Genomic DNA, 22,061 nt, shown 5'->3' on the forward strand with positions numbered 1-22,061 from the left:
CTGTTATATATTGGTCTCTCCCTCAAGCGTGTGAGCTCTGCAAAGGCAGGGACCATGTCTGTTTCTGCCCATCGTTGTGTCCTGCAGCCTCCAGCACAGTGCCTGGTGTCCAGTGAACAACAGGTGACCAGCAGATGGATAGTCCCAGGCAGCAGTTCCCGCCTGAGCCGTCAGTCATTCCTCTGGGAGTGTCTCTTAGAGAAACCCCAAGGTTTTGTTCAAGGAACTGAGGCCTGACTGAGACGTGCCTGTGTCTACCAGGACTCTTTGCAAAGGCGCTGTCCTCCCTCCTGTCCCCTCTCTATTTCCAGGTCGCTGGGGTCACAGACCAGGGCAGCCTGGTGGGAATGCTCCTCCTGCTTCAGCTGCTTTCGCCTTCCTGTCCCGCAGGCCTGGCGACAGGAAATCGCAGCTGCGCCTTCCGAAGGCTAGGAAAATCACGTTCAAGAAGGGCTCCTGTTCATCTGTTAAATGGGGATAAAATTTAAAAAAAATTTTTTTTTTTTAAAAAGGCCCCCTGGACTCCGAGAAAGGCAACCGGGGGGCTGTCTGGGAGGCAAAAGCCCGCGTCTGGCTACACCGGCCTTAGAGACGGGCAGCTCTCACAGGCTCTGCTCCTTCCACAGCGCTGTCGCAGGGCGCCCCGAGCTTGGCGACTCAATTCCTGAGTCACACACAGCTGAGACAGCAGTGACAGAAGAGCCCAACTCTGTCGACTCCAGAACCCAGGCCTCCCTAAAAAGCCAGTTCGCGTGCTCCCGGGGAATGGCCTGGCTGGGGCGCTCGTGCCCCACATAGCTCCCTGCAGATGAGAGGGGAGCCGGGAGACGGCTCCCATTCCACACAGTAGGAAGCTGAGGCCCAGCGGGGACCCCCAGGGGTCAGATGGCAGGCAGGGGTAGGGAAAGACCCCGCGAGTGCAGCAGCGGAGGTCACAGCCCCTCCGCCGGCGCCTGCGCGTTTCGGCTCCGTTCCCCGCTCAGCCCCGCCCCCATCGTCCGGTTTTCAAATTTGAAACCTGCTTCTTTTCCCGCCCGACCGTGTGGACCAGCGGCGGGAGAGGGCGGGGCCGGCGCCAGCCAATGGTGCCTCAGTGGCTCCTCGGCCCCGCCCCGAAGACGACAAGAGCGAGTCCCGGCGGGCGGGAGGCAAATGAGCGAGCGGCGTCCGGCCGGCCCCGCCCCGCGGCGCCCACGTGCGGCGGCTGGCTCTGGGCTCCCGCGACCCCGGGCTCCCACGGCGCCGCTCTGTGTGCGGGGCGCGGTCTCCGGCACGGGGCTGGAAACGGAGACCCAAAGACGCCAGTGAGCCGGCGTGGGGTGGTGGAGCGAGGCGGGCAAGACGCAGCACCCCCCCAGCTCGGGGGTTCGCCTCACGGCCAGGCCTGGAGCCCGTGCCTGCGCCTGCCTCGCGAGAATCCACTCGGGGCGGGCGGGCTCGCGGAGAGTGGGCTCGGGTTCCCGGGCGCGTTCCGGGGGCGGGGCCGCGGGCGGGGCGTTCCCGCGGGTGGGGCGTTCCCGCGGGCGGGGCGTCCCGGGGGCGGGGCTGGGCCCCAGTGTTTGTTGCACCGTGTCAGTTACATTGTAACAAAAGTGGTGCAGCCGCTGCTCCGGCCAGGCCAACACCCCAGGCCAGCCTGCCGCCAGCTGTCGCCGACATGGAACCCGTGGCCAGTAACATCCAGGTCCTGCTGCAGGCGGCCGAGTTCCTGGAGCGCCGTGAAAGAGGTGAGAAAGAACCCTTGGCTGGATTCCCGGCGGCGACCTCGCTGACACGCGCCTTGACTGGACTTGGCTCCCAACTTGAAGGATGCATGGCCCTAGGGCAATTAGCCCTGGGGCGCCCCCGCCTCAACTCTAGAGAAGTCCGCGAGCAGTCGAGCTGGGAGGGGTTGGGGAAATGGTCCTGGCGCCAAGAGCCTTTCCTGGACCAAGCTGTGTCCCAGGCTCCCGCTGGGACCAGATCCAGTTCCCGTCTGACACGGGCGGGGGCTCTTTCTGGCAGAGGCTGAGCATGGTTATGCGTCCCTGTGCCCGCACCGCAGTCCAGGCCCTATTCACAGGAGGAAGAAGCAACCCCCCCAAGCTGCTGGCGCACTGGACAGTGGGCGGTGAGGAGGGCCAGTGGCCGCGGGGATTAGGGGGAAGGGGCACTGTTCCCCATCAGGCCCTTACTCTGCCCACTACCTCCCTGTTGCTTGCATCTTCTGGGCCAGGAGGCATTCAGAGCCCTTGCCATCTCTGCACTCCCCCCACACACACCTTGCTGTTCATTCAAGGACTCTCTTTGAGCACCCCTGATGTAAGCAAGACAGTTGTGGGTCCTGCTCCCATTCTCCACACAGCAGACCCCTCACCCACCTCACAGCCTTCCCCCTCTGCTCCCCTTGCCTCAACCCTTTGCATGTGCTGTCCCCTCTGCCTCCACCACCTGCTTTGGGAAACTTCTGTTTCTGCACTCAGCTGTCACCTCTCTGTCTGTGAAGCTCTTCCTGACTGGCTGGCTCGGGGCCTTGTTTGGACCCCTATGGCCACCTAGGCAGGCCTATCTTAACATTTGGCCCTGTGTGTGTCTCTGACTCCCCCAACCCCTGCCTAGGGGTGAGGCTAACTCGAGGTCCCCATAGGGGGATTTTGTGGGGTCCACATCTGTTGTGCATCTTGAGCTACAGGGGGCCCGGGGATTGGGGGATGGGCAGTAGCTGGCCACCCCTCACCCCACCCTCCCTGGCATTGGCAGGTCTGTGCACAATGAGCTGGAGAAGCGCAGGTGAGTCCCAGTCCTGTCCTGACAGCACCAGGCCACGTGGACCACCTCCCTCTGGCCTTCCCTCCCCTGCCATCCCTCAGGCCAGCAAGATGGGGCTGGCACTGCCCTCCAGACCCCTTTCCCTGCAGGAGGGCCCAGCTGAAGCGGTGCCTGGAGCGGCTGAAGCAGCAGATGCCCCTGGGGGCTGACTGTGCCCGATACACCACACTGAGCCTGCTGCGCCGTGCCCGGACACACATCCAGGTATGAGGCCACCCCGAACCTGGGCCAGCTTGCCAGGATGTGTGGAGGGGTATAGTATGGAGGGGCTGGGTGGAACTTGGGAAAGAGACCTGGGATCATAGCCCAACTATGTGACTTGGGACGATTTTCTCTGCTTTTAGTTTCCAAATCTATTAAATGGAAGAAAAGAAGACAATAACTCAGAGGGTTGTTCTGCTTAAACGAGTTCACCCTATAAATGTTCATTGTTGTTATTACAGCCATTGTTACTTAGATCTCAGCTATGAGACCTTAGGCAAGTCAACCGGCCTGTCTGCACTTCCCGTTCCTTCCTCCTCTGTGTCGGGGGAGGGGATGGCTGTTGAATTCTGTGATAGGCTGTGAGGGAGGGCTCGTCCTTGCTCTCCCCCTCCCTCATCCTTCAAGGCCTCCTGTGCTGGGCAGTCTGTCCTGATGCCACCTTGAGAGCATCAAAGACCAGGATGGGAAAGGACTGAGAAGACGCCAGTCACTGGTCCCCAGGGCCCTTGCCGCTGCCTGGGGCTGAGCTCCACGCCCCCTGGTGGACAGGAATGGGTGCGTGGACTCAAAGGCCCAGAATGCCCTCGCCCTTGCCTTGTCACAGCAGCCTTGGATACCAGAGGACTTTTCCTGCCCTCCTGGCCCTTTTGACAGAGGAAGAAACAGAGGCTCAGCTGTGCTATGAACCAGGTCTCATAGCTGATGAGAGGCAGATTAAGGACCCAGGCCCAGGCCCCCTGACGTGCATTATTTCCTCCAAGTATTTATTGAGCACTTGCTCTGCCAGGCCCTATTCTAGGCACTGGGGACTGTGGCAGAGACAGACCTATTTGTGATCAACAAATAAGTCACAATCGTGGGAACCATTCGCACTGTCCCGCAGGTGCCTGTTCGTACCATTACTGTGGCTGAATAACACTGTGGGCAGGTAATGGGCCCCAGTTTCTCATGTAGAACTTGCCTGGCCAGCTTCTTGAGTGGATACTGGTGCCCCTCATGAGCTGGCTGGCCCGGGGGCAGGACCAGGGGTCACTCCTTCCTTGAAGCTCCACCATCCGTCTCCTGGACTAATGTCCACCAGCCTCCTCCCGGCCTCCCTGCTTCTGGTTTCGCCCCCAACAGGCTATCTTCTACTCTGCCCTAGAATGATCTTTGCAGCACACAGATCTGCCCAGGGCCATCTCCTACTGAAAACCCTCTAATAGCTCCCGACAGGACAAAGCCTCAGTTCCTTACTTCCTGTGAAACTCAAGGCCCCTCACAACCAGGCCTTGCCACTAGGCGGCTATTTTGGTCTTGTCTCTCGCTATTTCCCACAGAAGCAGCTGAACTCTCCCTGATCCTCACAGCCTCCCTCGGCTTTGCTGCTTCCTCCTTCATCTCTGCCTGGGCAGCTCCTACTTATCCTTCTATGCCCAGACCAAATGCCCCCTCGGCCTGATTCTCCCCTTCTTGCTGAGTGACCGAATTCAGGCTTCTGCCCATCGAGGGCTCTGCCTGGAAGAGCTCTCGGCCGTCTAGTCCCTGGAACTTCAGGACTGGCAGAATTGGGGTGAGACTGGGGGGAGGTGGATTAATGCCGAAGCCTTAGAGCTCCTGGGAGGATCTTAACCAGGAGTTACAGACTTGTAGCCTTTGGTCTGTAGTTTTCTAAAAATTTCAATTAGTTGGCAGCACTTACAAGGACATTTGATGTGAAAAAAGTCTGACTTTCCAGTTTGTCTTAAAGAAACAGGGAGACCTGGCAGCACTGGGCCTGTTTCCATATGGCAGTAACTGCCTGGAACCTGAGCCCGAGTGTGTACTCATGGCAGTCCCCCAGTCCCTACTGCTTGACACCAGGGTACTCCGATCCTTTACATCTCTACACTAGGCCCCAAAGGCCTGGTGTGGTCCCCTCCCCGCTCTAGACAGAACGCTCAGAGGCCGTGAGATGTGCACGCGCGGTAAGAAGGGCAGGAGGGGCTGGCTTCCTGGAGGATGTGGGGACAGCTCTCTGGGGCCCAGATTTAGTTAGCACCTGGCTCCCGCGTCTGGCGCCGAGTGGTGCTGGGCTGAGGCCCAAGCCCCCGGGCAGCTGACCCAGCCCCTTGCTCCTTCGGGATCCGCAGAAGCTGGAGGAGCAGGAGCAGCGGGCGCAGCAGCTCAAGGAGAAGCTGCGCAGCAAGCAGCAGAGCCTGCAGCGGCAGCTGGAGCAGCTCCGGGGGCTGGCGGGGGCGGGCGAGCGCGAGCGCGAGCGGCTGCGGGCAGACAGCCTGGACTCCTCGGGCCTCTCCTCCGAGCGCTCCGACTCGGACCAAGGTGAGTGCTCTGAGGCTCGGGGGGCATGTGGCCATCTGGGCGGGCCAGGCCTTCTCACTGGACCCTCCCTGTCCAGAGGAGCTGGAGGTGGACGTGGAGAGCCTGGTGTTTGGGGGCGAGGCCGAGCTGCTGCGGGGCTTCAGCGCGGGCCAGGAGCACAGCTACTCGCACGGCGCAGGTGCCTGGCTCTGATGCGCCGTCCAGGGCGGGCCTCTGCCCTGACCACCTCCGCTCGCGCTGGGCAGATCCTGCCAGGCAGGAGCCCTCGCCAAGCCTCAAGGGCTGCTCGGAGTCACCTGTTGGAATGGACTTCAAGGACCCATGCGTGGGAACAGGTGCTTCCCGATACCGTGCTGCTGGCTGCCAGGCAGTCCCTCCTGGGGAGAGGATGCCCCTTCCCCTGCCCCTCCTCCGCCCTAGCCCTGCGGGGCAGCTTGAGCCTAGGCCGCCCCTGTAGGCATTTTTTGGTAGCACTTGGCTTTGCTGCCCCCATGGGGAGTGGGAAACCTCTTGGGCCCTCAAGTCCCTTCCTGGACAAGGTCCCCTGGCCTTTCCCCCATATACACTTTAAGTATTTTCATTAAAAGCCTCTTTTGTAACTTCCCCTGTCCATGGTCTTGCCTGATGAAAATAAAGGGGAACTTCCCACCACAAACTGGGAAAGAGGAAACGAGACCAGCAGCCGGCAACACTGCTGGCGGGGCAGGCAGTTCATGTTCAGTCCCCACTTGGATGCTGTTCTGTCTCATTGCACAGACAGTGGAAACAGGGTTGAGTGACGGGACTTGCCTGAGGTCCAAAGCCAGGAAATAGTGAAGTCTAGATTCAAACCAAGGCTTTCTAACTCCAGAGCTGGGGCTGACTGAATTCAACAAATATTTATTGAGTACCTATTATGTGCTAGATACTGTTTCAGGTACTTGGGACACATCAGAGAACAAAACAAAGAGCCCTGCCCTCATGGAGCTTACAGTCTAGTGTTTATTGTCACTTCACCTGCATATGGTCTGTGACTGGGGGCAAGTCACCACACCTCTGTCCTCAGCTGCCCAAAACGGGGGGATAGCAGGCCGGGCTCAGACATGGGTAACGTGTCTGGTGTACTGCAGATGCCAAACCGGACACTCACCCCCATCCCACCACCCAGAAAGTGGATAGGGCTGGAAGTTGATTTTTAATAATAAGAGTACAATGGGGACAGGCCAGAGGGAGTTGAGCCGAGTTGTCTGGTGTGCTGTGGTGGTGGTAGGCTGGCTACACAAATTGCTGCTGCTGCTGCTGCTGCTTGGTGGCTGCCTTGTTGGCTAGGTCCTTGGCCTTCTCTGTAGCTGCCAGTGCTGTCTCCTTTGCCTTCTCCTTGGCTTCCTTGGCTGTCTCAACAAGCGTTTTGGAAGGGGCCTCACCTGCAGCAGGTGGCAGGGGGCTGGCCTTAGATGATGCCTGAAAGGCCCATCTAATCACCCTCCCCAATGACATTAACCTCCTCTGGGCCAGGCCCCACTCACTGGACAGACAATGAGTCCCCGGCTCAGTCCAGGGCAATGGCTGGCCCAGACTTGACCCTAGCTTCTCCCCATGAGGCTCCCCAAGCAGTATCCAGAACTCTCACCCTGCAGCTTGGCCAAGATGTACTCAAAACCTTTCATAGTCTTGGTCACGTTGCTTTTGAACCGGGCAAGACCAAATTCCTGGCAAAAAATGAAAAGGGGGAAGCATTCTGAGCTGCCAACTAACCCCAACCCAGCCTTAGTGCCCAAAACCCTGAACCCCAGCAGCCCCCACAATACTGCTCACCTGGACAGCTCTGGAGACGCCAAATAAGCTAGAGGAGACCCAGGCTTCCCGACGGATTTCAGTCCAGCCGCTGTTGTCAGAGTTCACATAGTAAACACATCGTTCCTCCACCATCTGTGCAGGAAGTCAGGCCAACCATAATCGCAGTGGAGTCTTTTACTTTGCCAACTTGCACATAAATTTGATCCCATCTCTTCATGAGGGGAAGCAATGAAACGAAAATCCATTCCTTCCCCTTACTGTACCCCCGAGTGCCATTCAAGATTGAGAGCAGGAAGACCATAAAAAATGTCATTTTGCTCTCTGAGACTTCTCTTCCAACCCTTAAACTAGAAGGCACATGGTCTCTTGAGATCAGTAGAGGGCCTTCCAGCCTGTCCTGGCTCTAGACTTTCTGTTTTGTACCTGTATCTCTAGACACGCACAGTGTGTTTAGCCTGCCATCCACCCACTGCAGCTCGAGCTTCCTGAGAGTTTAGGTAGAAATGAATGTTTGACAGTCATCACAGTTCCCATTATCACATAGGAAAATGTGACTACTACTTCCAGGAGAAACACTTAAGAGATACTTCTCACAGCTGGATCACTATCTTGGTAATTTACCAGACACAGAGGTAGTTCCCTCATGTAACCATCTGAGATGACTTCAGACAGCTAAGGCAGAGTAAGGTACCCACTCACTGTGTGTCCTTGCAGGACACACCCTCTCTGAACCTCACTTCCCTCTTTGCACAACAGAGAGATTATTGTTAAGATAAGCGGAAAAACAGAATTCACTGAAAGCTTTCGGGGTATTAACATGGAATAAGATACACAGAATGTTCCTTAAACTATGGCTTTTCAAGCTTTTTTAAAAGCAAGAGATCAAAAGTATGTGGAACCCCCTTTCCCAAAATCTCCAGCAGAAATCCACCGGGTAATACAAGTAGAAGTGCAACTCCTCTAGTCAAAGTGGGGAAAGGGGCCCAAAACCTGTCCCCCTGAGGCACATCCAAGGTGCCTTATGGCTTGGTGGACTCCCACTTGGAAACCATTGCCCCCTCCCTCAGCATCATTCCTGTGGGGCCAATCTCCACGTGTGCTGCACCTTTATGTTTAGTACTTGCAACAACTCTGAAGATAGGTACCCCTTCTCCACTGTGTGAATGGGTCAAAGGACAGATCCAGAGAGGCTGACCATCAGAAAAGAAGATAATCTGAGGTTATACCTTATAGCTGTCACTCCTCAGTAACCCAGACCTACCTCAGACCACAGAAGCTCCCTCATGGCTCTCTAGCCATGTGTACCTGAGGAGTTCTTTACTTTTGGGGGTGTAAAGGGGGGGGTGGTGTCTCACCATCAGCCGGGCGTGGTTGATGTTCCAGGTGAAGGTGGTCATGGTCTGATTCTGTGGGTCCACAATAGAGTCCTCCAGGATGTACACTGAGTGAGCAACATTGGCAGGAAACAGTCGCTCGGCCCAGCGGGGCATCCTGTTGGTCTTGGTCAGGAGGCGCCGTGACAGGAGCTTCTGGTCAGGGGTCACCTCCCGGTGAACTATGTCTTCCGTCAAGACATGTTTGCTGCAGGTGTCAGAGTGAAGGTGACCCTCAGGAGCCTGCCCCTGAGAGACTGCCTGTTGCGGTACCCATTTGGAGCCTTCTGGCCCAGACGGGCCATGCCTTTCTGCAATCTTGCAGAGTGACACGTGGCTCAGATCTGAACTAAGAATCCTCAAACCTAACCCAGGGCAAATTCCAACTCCTGTCTCCTCACTGACCTGGATTCCTGGGCCTTCCAGCAGGGCTGGACCTCATGATTTATTACACCACGGGGAAGGCCACGGACAGAGTACGCAAGCACCCAGATTTCCAACCTCAAGATCCCTTCCAACTCCTGTGCTGCTGCCTCTTCCTGTCTCACCACCCTGAGACTTAGACTAGGGTCTCAAGTAAACCACCGCCCAGGCCCAGCCTCCTTTCAGGATCTTGCAGGCCAGGCCTGGCTGCTTCCTCGACAAGGTCTTTGGGCCCTAAAGACCGCCACAGTTCCTGCGATCCCCTACAGCGAACTCGACGTGGAGTCGTTCCTGGCCCCATTACTCGGGGGTCATCCACACTTCGATCTCCAAATAGGTAGGGGTGTGTATGTGGGGTGGGGGTTGCTCTTCCAAAAACCACATACCTATAGGGATTCGGGTATCGCTGCCAGAAGGCAGCGAACACTTGGTCCCAGGAACTCCGGAGCACGCTCTGGCCCAGGAAATACTTCACCATCGTCCCGGCCGGGGCGGGCTCAGCACCCACGCAGCATTAGGGGTGCGGAGCCCGGGGAGGGCTCGTGCTGGCCGGCCCGGGCTCGGCGCACGCCCGCCGCCAGGCCAGCAACTCAGTCACCGCCGCACCGCACCCAAGCCGCCACAGCCGCCATGAGTTGTCCCGGCCCGCGCCACTTCCGGCGCAGCCGCACGGTAGCCACCACTTCCGGCGCTCGCATCACGTGACCTCGTGCCCCCGCCCCCGCCCCCCTTCGGGCCCCCTCCCGCGGGAGTCGCGGTGCTGCGGGTCCGAGCGAGGCTGGAGGGGACCCCCGGTTCGGTTGGGAAGCCGAGCCGAAGCGGAGGCTAAGCTCGCCAGGCGAGCGAGCGAGCGACGGAGCAGCGAGCTGCACGGCGGTGTGCAGCGCTGTTGCGGACGCTGTCCCGCGCGCTCAAGGCCACCTCGGGTCTTGGGGTCTTCGAGATAATTGGCGCCCGGGGCCAAAGAGCGGGGCAGACGGGTGCGCTGCCAAAGTGCAAGCCCACTGCTCGAGCCCGACGCGGTGTCTCGAGTCGCAGGTTGGCGCTTGGGGTCGGGGTCTGAGGCTCGGGCGCTGCCTGGGCCGAGCGGAGATCTGGGTTTGCCTCCCGTCCCCGCTCAGGACCCTGACGTGGGTGAGGCGGCCCCGGGAGCATGAGCGGGCAGCGCGTGGACGTTAAGGTGGTGATGCTGGGCAAGGAGTACGTGGGCAAGACAAGCCTAGTGGAGCGATACGTGCACGACCGCTTCTTGGTGGGGCCCTATCAGAACGTGAGTGCACTGGCTGGGGCCAGGAACCGGTGGGAGGGGGCCAGCCTGCACCAGTGGCCCTGATCCCTTTCCTCTTGTTGCAGACCATCGGGGCCGCCTTCGTGGCCAAGGTGATGTCTGTCGGAGACCGGACAGTGACTTTGGGTATTTGGGTAAGTCCCCTGGGCATCTACTCTTGGGTAAACTCATTCCTTACTGGTTGACTTGTGGCCTCACAGAGGTCATTTCTCTTCTCCAGACCCCAGTTTCCTCACCAGGAAAATGGGGGTCTGGAGGATACGGCCTTAGTTTGACTAGGGCCAGGGTTGAGCCTCCCTCTGCCCTTTAGGACACAGCAGGCTCTGAGCGCTATGAGGCCATGAGCAGAATCTACTATCGGGGTGCCAAGGCTGCCATCGTCTGCTATGGTAAGGGAGGTTCTGGGCTGTTCCTCAAGCAAAAGGGTTGGGTGCCAGGCTGGTTTCGGAGAAAGCCCTGACCCTTGGTTGTGTCTCCCGCATGCCCCATACCAAGACCTCACAGACAGCAGCAGTTTTGAGCGAGCGAAATTCTGGGTGAAGGAACTGCGCAGCCTAGAGGAGGTAGGTGGCCAGACCTCACCAGAAGACCTGGGGCTGGGGCTCTGTTGGTCAGTGGTAACCCTGGCCTTGTCTTCTGCCCCAGGGCTGTCAAATCTACCTATGTGGCACCAAGAGTGACCTGCTGGAGGAGGACCGGCGGCGTCGACGTGTGGACTTCCATGACGTCCAGGACTATGCAGACAGTAGCTGCTCCTTAGCCCCTTGGGTGGTAGAGGGGGGTGTGGCTGCTTGGGTGGGTCACAGGAAATAGGGACTGCCTTTGGCAGCCATGGCAATGTGCCCTAGGAGGGCTTTCTGGCCTCCTTGAACTATGGGGTCCAGGAGACTCCCTAAACTGCTAGCTTTCCCCTTTGTCTATGTTTACCTGAGGCTTTAGTCACTTCTCTTTACAGATATCAAAGCTCAGCTCTTTGAAACATCCAGCAAGACGGGCCAGAGTGTGGGTGAGTGCTGTACTGGGGCCTCACAGCAGGAGCAGGGGCACCAGAGCAAGCAGGAAAGACCCTAGATGGCTGGGTCATTGGGAGATCCCAGGGGTACTGGCATTGGGCCCTCACTGATCATCATTTTTCCTGCCAGACGAGCTCTTCCAGAAAGTGGCAGAGGATTACGTCAGTGTGGCTGCCTTCCAGGTGATGACAGGTGTGTGCTTCCCCAGCCTTTACAGAGACTTTCCCTAGGCCCACAGCACCAAGCCCCCTTTACCAGTTACCTGGACCCCCCCAACAGAATGGTGCCAAGCTGCCACCTCTCTCTTTGACAGAGGACAAGGGCGTGGATCTGGGCCAGAAGGCAAACCCCTATTTCTACAGCTGTTGTCATCACTGAGTCGCCACTCACCTGGCCTGGGGGAATTAAAGGAATTCCCCAAAGGGGCCAGACCCAGCTCTTTTCTGGGCTTGGGTGGTCAAATGTTTGAGCTACCCCAGGTCCCCTTGGCAGCAGAGGTGGCACCTGCCTGTGCTGGCCCATGGAATAGAGGCAGCATTGGGCTGACTGTGGGCATGAGGAGGGATAAGGGCTGATTTGGACCCCAGGCTTCTGCCCTGGACAGCACTTGTGTCTGCACATTATTTAAGTGGCTTCTGATCTGTAAATAAAATCAATGCACTGTGAATCACATTCAGCCCCTTTCCATGCTGTGTGGATTGGGTGTCAAGACACCTAGTTCTTTCTGGGGCCACTTGGCTGGCCTTACTTCTTAAGACTTCTCCCATCTCGTTTTCTTGTGGAAACCCAAACTTTGGCTGGGATTATGGCAGAGATGCCAGAGAAGCAAAGGGGTCCTTCCTCGTCTTTAGTGGGGGCAAAGATAGGGTGAGAGACTGGTTGGGGCAGCTCAAAGCTCCCAATTCCTTTTGGGTGCTGAGAATAGCACTTAAGTTATGTGCAAAGATAAAAGGGTCGGCCAGGCGCGGTGGCTAATGCCTGTAATCTTAGCACTCTGGGAGGCTAAGGCGGGAGGATCGCTCAAGGTCAGGAGTTCAAGACCAGCCTGAGCAAGAGTGAGACTCCGTCTCCACTAAAAAAATAGAAAGAAATGATCTGGACAGCTAAAAATATATACAGAAAAAATTAGCCGGGCATGGTGGCACATGTCTGTAGTCCCAGCTACTCGGGAGGCTGAGGCAGAAGGATTGCTTAAGCCCAGGAGTTTGAGGTTGCTGTGAGCTAGGCTGACGCCACTGCACTCTAGCCAGGGCAACACAATGAGACTCTTGTCTCAACAACAACAACAAAAAGATAAAAGAGTCCAGCACTCCTACCTCAAGACAGGTTTATCTGGCTTGCTCTACTCCATCTGTCATGTTTGGACCACAAGTCAGGCCTGTGATTAAGGTCCTGAGCTTCCCGGTGACATCCTACAATGTAGTTTAATGGTAGAAAAGTCTGCAGTTTCTGCAAGACACGTCTTATGGATCCAGATTTGGATCCAGTTCAGCTACTAATTTAGAAAAGGGGCTTGAGTTTCTAAATTGTAAAATGAGGTGACTACTACCTAACCCAAGGACTGTGAAGTTCTTAAGTGAAAAGTAACTCTAGAACTAAATGCTTTTCCTGCTCTTCCCAGGGCTTTTTGCTGAAAGGGCAGGAAGTTCAGGACTAGGTCATAAGGGGAGGCAAACTCCCCGCAAAGTGCCCCCCAAAGTATTAGGCCTTGAAGGTTCAAATTTCTGAAGGATCAGGTATTAACTGTAAACAGGGTTGACACCTCCCCTTCAAGCAAAAGGAAATGTATTTGCCTTTGCTTTCCTGCTTTTAGGCTCTGCAATACCCCCAACACCTGCTTCTGCAGAATTTAAAACTTAGCCAACACAGTCAGACTTACACTCACAGACATAGAAAGTGCATTGGTTCCACTTCCTTTTTAAAACCAGTACCTCAAAATACCCTTCCTCCGTGAGTAAAGGAGGCTTCCTGTGGAGGAAGACTGAAACTGACACGAGCCACTCCCAACAGGAGAGAAAGAGGCTTGGGCAGACATGGCTGGGTGCTGGGAAGAAACCCTCACCACTCCCATAAAGTGCTTGGAGGAAGGGCTGAGCTCCATCATGTCTCCCCCGCCTCCCAGGGAACTATCTCTGGGGCTGACTTCTGCTCTCACCCCAAACCACTCCTCCCTTCTGTTAGGCTACATCTCCCCACGGACAATAAAACAAAACACAGGGCAAGGGCCATATGAGTAAAGTTAAACTTTACTTTACAGTAATTTTTTTCTATATACAAAGAATTACAGTACATGTTTATGGGGACTCCTAGCACAGGGCTCCCCTCTTTTTCACTAGGAGTTTCACTTACAGCTGACAATCTATGGGGGTGGGGCAAAAAAAAACAATGATGGATCTTGGCTGACCACCCCTCCCCCACGGTCCTTTCTTAAAAATATAAAGATAGATCTCTATCGTCAGCTTGTTTCTTTGCCCAGACCTAGGAAGTTGCTCTTCCATGAGCTCCTGTGTGTTGCACTCACCCATCTTCAGCACATCCTCACCTACATGCGCACACAGGCAGCACCCACCTCAGACCTGGAGATGGCCTGCCTCTGCCCTGCCCCGCCCCGCCCCGCCCCTGGAAGTCTAAAGCACCAGAACCATTCATTTCTGCTTCTACTCCCTGTGCTCCTCTCTTTTCCGCCAAGCTTTCCTTAGTTTCCAGGGCCTCATACATGAAGCCCCTCAATAGCCTGATGTTTTGAAAGTCACAGGAAAACAGTTCTAGAGAAGGGACCACATAAGAGTAGAACATGTGCTGTTTTTGCTTATGTTGGTAGGAAACTCTTCTTTCAAGGACGTGGATTTCTAATTAAAATAAATTCTTTCCACTTCCTTAGAAAATATTACCCTTAATCTTCATAAGCAATAGAGGTGCTTCCATGAGTGGAAGAGGTAGAGATGGGCCGAAGGGAACCGAGGGAGACCCAGCACCCAGAGCTCTCTACCAACCTGTTCCAGGCAGTGTGGACAGAGGCTAGGGACAAGATGACCGACCCCAGCCCTAAGAAACTCAGTGGCCACCTTCATCTGGATACAAGATCTCTTCCACCTCTGGACCGCACTGGGCTACTACTCCAGGGCTGGGTGCAGGCTTCACTGAGGCTCTGCCTTCTCCCCCTCTCTAACAAAGCCTCAAAGAAACCTTTCTCCATAAAATCTCTTTCTCCCTGACAGGAACCTGGGTTTCTTAAGTTGCCAGTCCCTCAACCCTTGGCAGTGCTTTATTTATACCATGAAATTAGCACCATCATTACATTTTTGTGTACAAAACAATGATCTATTCTTACTTTAATTTACACTACAGCAACCTCTGGCCCTGCTGCACTGGCCCTAGGAAGCTCAGCTGAGAGCTAACTGGCTACAGCCAAGGAAAGTCTCATGCAGCAGCCACCTAGCTCTAAATGATCTGGAATGTCTAACACATGGACAGCTCAAGGGTGACTCAGCAGGAAAAGGGGCTTGAGGCAGCTCCTCTCCTGCCATGATCTTGGAGAGATTAGAATACCTGGGCCCCTATGACCTCTCGGCTGACAAACCCCAAGAGGATGACAATATAAAAAAAAAAGTCTTAGGAGAAAACCTGCTTTACAGGAAGCTAAGAGTAAACCCTGTCCGAGTTTCATGCTCTCCTGTCTACTCTTCATGAGTGAAGCTGCCAAGACCAAACTTCCTTCCTGCCATTCTGTTCTCCCGGGGCAACATCAGAACTACAACCTGGGAGTCCAGCTCCAGTGAGTAGATGATGCTGAGCTGGAAAAAGGATCACTAGAACTTCATGCCCTGACCTTAGTGTTGGGTGGAGGATGTGAAGAATACAATTATTTTCACCAATGCTAACGATGTGGATTTAGTTCAGAAAAGGATGAACACAGTTAAGTCATCTCAGACTCAGTAACTTTAGGGAAAAGCAGATGTTTAAAAACATGGATGCGTTTGTAGCAGACAGTTATTTTTCTATTAGACTGGGTTGGCTCCAGCAGGAGAAGCAAATGAGGCTCTGAATACAAATTTCAACAGTTTCCATATTTTTTTTTCCGACTTAACAGGGCTAGGAGAGGTATTGGTTTTATAGCTACCCATGGAGCATTTCAACCTTTCGTTTGCCCCTGGAAAAGGCTTCCTGGTGAGCTGGCTCCAAGGCAGACTCTTAAGACCTCAATCACACACTTACCCAAACATACAAATACCCTACACAAGGATAAGAAGTTTCTAAGATAAAAGATTTCCTTTTAACTGCAAGTCACACCCTCTGGGAAAAAGGGTCTCATTATAGGCTTCAAGAGAAGTCTCACAGGGGCTGGCAAGGTCACTTCCCACCTTCATACAAGAGTTTCGTTTCCCAACAGTTGTTCTGACTCTGCTTCTAATTGGATCGTGACTGCTTTTAAGATTTTAATAATCTAGTACCAGATTCTGCTATCAGTGGGCCCAATAATTCAAATTTCTAGTTTCTATTCAATGGCCCTGAACAGAAGAAGCCTGGTTGTTCGTCCATTCAGATAAAGAACTGTCCCCCAAAACCAAATATGGCTCAGAAGCTGTTTTTCCAGGCAGGTCTGGAATGAAGCCTCCAGTGAATGGTGGAGAATGGAAAGAACCAAAACAAAACCACAAAGTGGCCAATCATGGCCCCCTTTCCCTCACCCCGTCCTGTCCTGTGAGACATACCTAGACCGCTGTCAAGTCAATTACCTACCAAAGCCTACTTCAGAGAAGCTACTTCAGGATCAAACTTCTCCACTTAAAATTTTTACATAGCCTGCACGCCACCCACCCCAAAAATTCACAGTTTATTTCATGAAACAAAGAGCTACGGTAATTTAACACACAACATAGTAAAAGGAGATTCTGACAGTGCAGTGCAGAAATCTTTTTCTGATCACAACTACAGATGACAGGAGAGAAAGGGCACAGGACTGGCACCAAGCAAAGCCTACTCATACAACCTAAGAGATTAGGGAAAGGGACCTACTAGCTGCAGTTATATACTTATTATTCTCACACATGATAAATACTTAATATAATGAACTTTAATGTTCTGGGTGAATTTCTTTAAAAATATTTTTTTCATGGTTTAAAATTCTTTTAAAAGAAAATAAGATGCTTTATGTTTTCTCTTCCTTTTGAACAAAGAGCTTTTCCTCTTTGATGATGTGGCAAGAAAGACAGGATGAAAGGGGAGAACTAGGCAGGTGGAATTCACAGAGGAGATTCCGAGGTCTCAGTGAATGCAGGGATAGGCCCCTAAACTTGGGATAGCCCTGCCCAGCCTCGTCCCTCTGCCTGAGTTCATGTGTCTCAACTTCAGAGACAGACTTTGGGAAATAAAAGCAGATTCTATTTTTAATCTTTATATAAAGCGCAAATGCTTCTATAACAACTATTGTTCCCTCCTTGGAAGTGATGGGAGTGACCTCAATAGGTACTTGGGATGAGGAAGTCAGGACCAGATACAGAATCCTGTTGAGGATGTAAAAGCCGTACGTAACTGAGACAGACTGGCCAGGAGACCTTTGGGCCAAGGGATGGCCTGTTGGCTAAAGCTGCTAAGTTGGCAAAGCAGAGAGGTAAACGTTGGTCTAAGGAAAAAGGATGGGTGGGTAAGGGGAAGGGAACTAGCCAAACAGCACTTCCTGTTGGCAGTCAGTGAGCTGGGTGAATGGTAGGGCAGGGTAGCACCAACAGATTTCCCAGCCCTTTGGGCCCCAGCTCAGGGCAGCAGTAACAGATAATCAGCAGTTATGAGGAGTCATCTCTTAGTCTGGACATTGCTCTAAACAACATATCTCGCCAGTCTTAGAAGGAGGGTTCTGGCTTGCCTTTGAGCTAAGTCAGCAGGCAGGTATTCTCAATAGAGAACACAGCAACATTCTCAGGGAGGTGAAGAAGAGGACACCCTCTACTCAGGAGGGCAAAGGATCAGGGGAAAAGTAATTTCCCATCAGGACCTGGTACTCTTCCTGAAGCTGGTGTGTCTAGCTCAAGCTTGCCAGAGAGTCCCTATGTCCACTGCCCGAGACTCTGAAATCTGAAAGCACCTGAGTGTTTGGGGGAATGGGGATAGGGTAGGATCATGTAAAAGGAGGAAAATCGGTGGCAAAGAAAATTAAGCTTGCCAATTGCCTTTTTCCACTGCTGGAAAACTACATTTTCATAGAGCCCAGCTCCCGCTAACCACCTGCTCTTCCAAAGTCAGATCTTCCGACTCTGCACAGCCCACACAGAAGCAGCAGTGACTGCCCCAGCCAGTAGCCCCAGTTGGCTTTGATGCAGCCCCCTTCTGTCTACAGAGGAGACCTCTGTATAAACATGCGTGCATGGACATGCACCCATGGACACCCCAACCAGGATACACTTACTCAACATAACCACTTCTGGTGCCACAAAGGACATTTCAAAATGAGTCTGGAGCCTCAGGGCCCCTCAGAACTTCCTGTTATTTCCTGGTCAAAGGTTCTTAAAAACAGCCTTGGAACCCAGGCAGGCATGTTAGGCTCATCAGAAATAGGCCTTATTTATCTCTGTATCTCTCATCAGTGACTAGCACCCGGCCTAGAACACATGAATGCTCAGGAAGTTGCCACTGATTTGAATGAAGATCATTAACTCCCAAGGGTTCCACAGGTGCCCTCAACGGGGCTCTGTCGGGTTGAGGAAATTGCTTTGAGAGCCTCTATACCTTCCAACCTGAGCAGCGGAATTGAATTCCATGCTTGACTCCAGAGTGGACTTTTTATTTCACGTTGATCATGTGTAAAAAGTTGGGGGAAAGAGACCCAAGTCTGTCTGTCTCCTTGGCTGGGGCTACTTGGATTTTCATACATGGTTCACACAACCACAACCCCCCACTGGCTAATTATCACAAGAGTTCTGAGTGTTGGGATATAAGGAAAGAAGAGTTACAGTGGGAAAGTGTGGGGTAGATCTGTTTTTTAAAGGGGGAAAAGAAAGAAAAGAAGATTTCCCTTCCCCAAATGGTACCCTGGGGGCAGCATGTCTGTTCATGTGACATTTACTGGTATTACTTCTGTTCTGACTCTGCACACTTGTGACTGGAAGGAGCCTGGTTAAGAGTTGGAAGTGTATTTTGCTCTGGTTTGGGGTCTTGCCCTCTTCCAAGAGACCAGCAAGTCTGTGCCAATGTCTGTGTGCTCCCAGCGGACCAGCAAGACTGTGCCAGTGTCTGTCCAGCCACCATGGGCCACAGCCCTGTCCCTGGTGAGGCTTTTCCCAAGGCCCAGGGACTCTGCTCTGTGGTTGCCAACTTCTTCTCTTCAGTGGGGAGGGAGACTGGGGCCTTCCCAAGAGACCTATAGGACTGCCCACTCCTGGCAGCAAGTCCAGGTAGTTGGTGGCCTCCGCCCATCTGCTTCGCCTGCTTCCCCAGGCCCGAGGGTTGGATAGGAGGCCCTGGGGTCTGCTCAGCCCCTGCAGGAGCTCTTCTTGAGGCCTGGGTTGCTGGCTCATATAAAAAGGCCTTGGCAGGAGGCTGAGAAAGCAGTCTGGCCTGGGTGAGTGATTTAACAGCTTGCCAGGGGTGCTCTGAAGGGGCCGATGTTTTCCCAGATGGCTGAAGACGAGACTCTGACATGCTGCCTTTCTCAACAGCTCGCGGCATATGCCCCAGACCTTTGTTGGCAGACCATGAGCTTGACTCCAATACTGGCATCTTCTCATCAGCCTGTGCTATGACCTCATGAGGAGAAGATGCTCGCTCCTTCTGGCGAGGAGTTAGATCTATGAGATCCATCACCAAAGCAGCTCTATTTTTTGACTGAGTATTCTGGTCCACAGGCCTCAGTGCTTTTTCTTTTGCTACCAGGGTCTGGACCACAGCTGATAGTACTTTCTCAGGAGGCGGGAGTCTCTGGGACAAAGAGGCATGGGATTTGTCTGGGGGCCTGTCTGAAGTCTGGGGTTTGGGACTGCTGGGAATTAGCAGTCTGTCTGACGGTGGAAGTCTCAGGCCAGTGGGGACTGGGGTTTTCTCCAGTGACTGGGGCCTTGAGCTGGCAGCACCTATGGATTTATCCAGCCTTGGGTCAGCTGTCCCCACAGGTCTTTCCAGTGGTTGGGAAATGACTGAGGGTGAGGAGCTTGGGCCGGTCACTGGAGAGGGTTTGTCAGACAGCTGGGGTCTTGGTCCTGCCATGGCAGGTGGCCTGTCCAGTGGCCTCTGGCTGGGTATCAAGGATTGGGGTTTGCTTCCTGACCCAGCAAGGTCTCTGACCCTGTCTAAAGGCTGGGGCCTAGAGTCAGTTCTCTCAAGAGGTCTTTCAGGTAGCAGTGGCCTCTGACAAGTTCCTGCCAGAGCTTTTTTGGAGAGTGACAGCGTCTGGTTAGTGTCAACAGGTGGCTTATCTGACATCTTGGGCCCCTGAGCAGCCACTCCTGATGATTGCTCTGCCGGGTGAGTGCTTGGGCCTGCAGGCAGCGGTACGGGGGGAGGCACATACTCACGGATCTCCCCTGGTTCCAGAGGGTTGGGCCCACAGGGGTCATGCTCAGTACAAGACAGACGCCCATCCAGTTTGGAAATGAAAAGCATCCCTTCTCGATGTTGCTTGCAAAAGGAGCTGGGGCACATCTCACAGAAGGAAGCTGCTTCCTTCCCACAGATGTCACATTGATGCCAAGGACACTCCCATTTCCCTGAAAACACAAAAGTGAAACAAAAGCTTAAGGAAAAAAGAGATGCATGTGAGCTGGGCCATAGCTCTGGGATGGTCCAAAGGTGAGAATGCAGATCCTCCTTCACACTGCCCCTGCTTCAGAGGGGCACTCATCTGCCACCTCCTGCCCTCGAACAACAGCTTCCTCTTTTGCACAGAATACATTAAATAATAGTGAAGCATCAAATAACAACTATTAATAGAATCACCCTAAATATACAAGCAGAGGAATAAATCCATACTTCTATGACTATTTCCAGCAAGGAAAACAAAAACAACACAAAGCTCCTCTTAGAAGAAACATTTTGATATTACTTTCATGTTGTTGTAAACTCCTTTTGTCCTATATAGCTTTTTTATTTTTTTGGTAGAGACATGGTCTTGCTATGTTGACCAGGCTGGTCTTGAACTCTTGGCCTCAAGCAAACATCCCGCTTTGGACTCCTAAAGTGCTGGGATTACAGGCATGAGTCACCACACCTGGCCCTATACAGCTTTTAAATATTCAATTCCAAGAGAAACATCCCAGCTATTTAGATTCCTGCTTATTTGGTTATTAACAGGAATAGGAAAGATACACAATTGTGAAAAATGGGAACAGATTTACCTTTGCTGAATTTTAAGTCTTCAAATCAGTACAAAATGTTACCTATGTGGTCAATAAGGAATCAGTGGAAAAGACCCAAAACTGAGCTTTTATCGATCTTTTATCTTTTTACCTCCATTTCATCAGTCAAGAGTCTTGACCATAGACAGTGTTTCTATCCCCAATTAAACTATGCTACACCTTGGTCTTGGCACAGAGGCATGATCAACTCCATCACAGCCCATGCCAGTGATGGCTCTGAGTAATTGATTCTGAAACAATTCCATTTCCTGGCACTGACAAGTCAATGTTATGGCCTTGTTCTCATTCTATTTCAGTTCCTATTCTTTCATCACCCTGGCCAATATACAAGGACAAAATCCTTTTACTTCTACACCTTGAAGTTCTCCACCTTTTATAATTCTGGGAAGCACGCCACTAATAATGTATAATCTTACCCTGGAATGATTCCCTACTAGTTTCTCTTTTTTGCCTTTTAAAATAGAACGGCATAACCAAATCCCTAAAATCCTCTAACACCAAATCACCACCCAAAGGCTATAAACTTCTCCAACCACAAATTCCTGGTTAGTACATCCACCTGGGCAGCTTTCCCATGTGTTAATTGACACACTCACATCTCCTTCAGAGGAAAAAAGTCTACTTTGCAAGGGAAGAGACCCCACTAGGGGGATAGGAGCATGGTTAGGGACTGGCTAACAGGGTGGCAATCCATCTCTTACTGACCAGAACAATCCAAAGGCTCTACTCTGTCCCAGCTTCTTTCTCTGGGAAGGTAACATGATATAGTGGCCTTAGAGTGAGAAAACCTGGCTTTCAACCCAGCTCCTCCGTCTATTTGTGAAAAGTCATCTCACCAATCTGACTCTGCATTTCCTCATAACATGGAAGAAAAATGACCTTTATGGGTTGCTGGGAGGATGAAATAACGTAAATATAAGTAAAGTTCTTGATACAGAATCCTTTCCTTATAATTATAATTAAGGATTTTAAGCCTCTGTTGTCATTTATTTCCAGAATAAAAACATAGACCACACCCTTCAACAATATGCACAGGCACTTTCTTCCAGACTGAAGCAAATGGCATGAAAGCCTGGATATTCTGTCAAAGAAGGAGCACTCTGAATGGATTTTGGCACCAACCTGCTGGTCGCTTGGTTAGATTGAGACAGTCTGCGTGGTAAACTTTTGGGCAGCCAGGCTTCTTACAGGAGACAAGCTGGCCAGCATCCCCGCAGCTAAAACACTCATCCTCTCGTTCCTTAGTGATTTCACCCTGGGTCCTGCGCTTCCCCTGTTGCTTCTTCTTGAATTTCTTTGACTTTTCTTCCGTGGCAATCGGTTGATTCTAGAGGTCAGATATTAAGCAGTCAGCATTCTGTCAATATATTAGTACTAATCTTAACCAGGTTAACTATCCTCTCTGAGCCTCAGTCTCTTCTCTTGGAAAAGACAGTCCACATAGACTGTCATGAAGATAAAATGTAGGAAAGGCACCTGACACATCATAGATACCCAATAAATGTAAATGGCAGCACTGATTACCACTTTT

At 52.8% G+C, this 22,061-nt stretch overlaps 4 protein-coding genes across 10 annotated transcripts in view; 2 read left to right on the forward strand and 2 right to left on the reverse strand.

Moving 5' to 3' along the window:
• The first annotated feature begins 1,167 nt into the window (after positions 1–1,167).
• Positions 1,168–5,616, forward strand: MXD3 (MAX dimerization protein 3). The gene is made up of 7 exons (XM_045530585.1): positions 1,168–1,304; positions 1,577–1,727; positions 2,005–2,110; positions 2,740–2,769; positions 2,898–3,012; positions 5,124–5,313; positions 5,390–5,616. The coding sequence occupies exons 2-7, from the start codon at positions 1,658–1,660 to the stop codon at positions 5,503–5,505; spliced, it is 627 nt and encodes a 208-aa protein (XP_045386541.1). The 5' UTR covers positions 1,168–1,304; positions 1,577–1,657; the 3' UTR covers positions 5,506–5,616.
• Positions 5,617–6,176: 560 nt separating this feature from the next.
• On the reverse strand, positions 6,177–9,566 carry PRELID1 (PRELI domain containing 1). Its single transcript, XM_045530586.1, has 5 exons — positions 9,272–9,566; positions 8,445–8,670; positions 7,108–7,221; positions 6,923–7,001; positions 6,177–6,716 (listed from the first exon to the last, which is right to left on the reverse strand). Exons 1-5 carry the CDS (start codon positions 9,361–9,363, stop codon positions 6,568–6,570), a joined length of 660 nt encoding a protein of 219 aa, XP_045386542.1. The 5' UTR covers positions 9,364–9,566; the 3' UTR covers positions 6,177–6,567.
• Positions 8,906–11,858, forward strand: RAB24 (RAB24, member RAS oncogene family). Of its 3 annotated transcripts, none has more exons than XM_045530590.1 (9): positions 8,906–9,222; positions 10,007–10,155; positions 10,239–10,307; positions 10,484–10,562; positions 10,669–10,736; positions 10,819–10,918; positions 11,129–11,179; positions 11,316–11,378; positions 11,500–11,858. In XM_045530590.1, exons 2-9 carry the CDS (start codon positions 10,039–10,041, stop codon positions 11,562–11,564), a joined length of 612 nt encoding a protein of 203 aa, XP_045386546.1. In that variant the 5' UTR covers positions 8,906–9,222; positions 10,007–10,038; the 3' UTR covers positions 11,565–11,858. The 3 variants fall into 3 exon arrangements, with proteins under 3 accessions (XP_045386546.1, XP_045386545.1, XP_045386543.1); XM_045530589.1 differs by lacking the exon at positions 8,906–9,222 and adding an exon at positions 9,591–9,923; XM_045530587.1 differs by lacking the exon at positions 8,906–9,222 and having other exon boundaries at positions 9,592–10,155.
• A 1,556-nt stretch (positions 11,859–13,414) lies between these two features.
• NSD1 (nuclear receptor binding SET domain protein 1) overlaps positions 13,415–22,061 on the reverse strand; it is a 157,745-nt gene continuing 149,098 nt past the window's right edge. For all 5 annotated transcript variants that reach the window (XM_045530593.1, XM_045530592.1, XM_045530594.1 and 2 more), the window contains 2 exons: positions 21,653–21,857; positions 13,415–19,882 (listed from right to left, as the gene is read on the reverse strand). In XM_045530593.1, the coding sequence (XP_045386549.1) occupies positions 18,252–19,882; positions 21,653–21,857 (1,836 nt within the window). In that variant the 3' untranslated portion in view covers positions 13,415–18,251. The remainder of the gene's footprint in view (positions 19,883–21,652; positions 21,858–22,061) is intronic.

This window comes from Lemur catta, chromosome 18, assembly GCF_020740605.2.
Source record: "Lemur catta isolate mLemCat1 chromosome 18, mLemCat1.pri, whole genome shotgun sequence".
In the NCBI taxonomy this organism is placed as follows: domain Eukaryota; kingdom Metazoa; phylum Chordata; class Mammalia; order Primates; family Lemuridae; genus Lemur; species Lemur catta.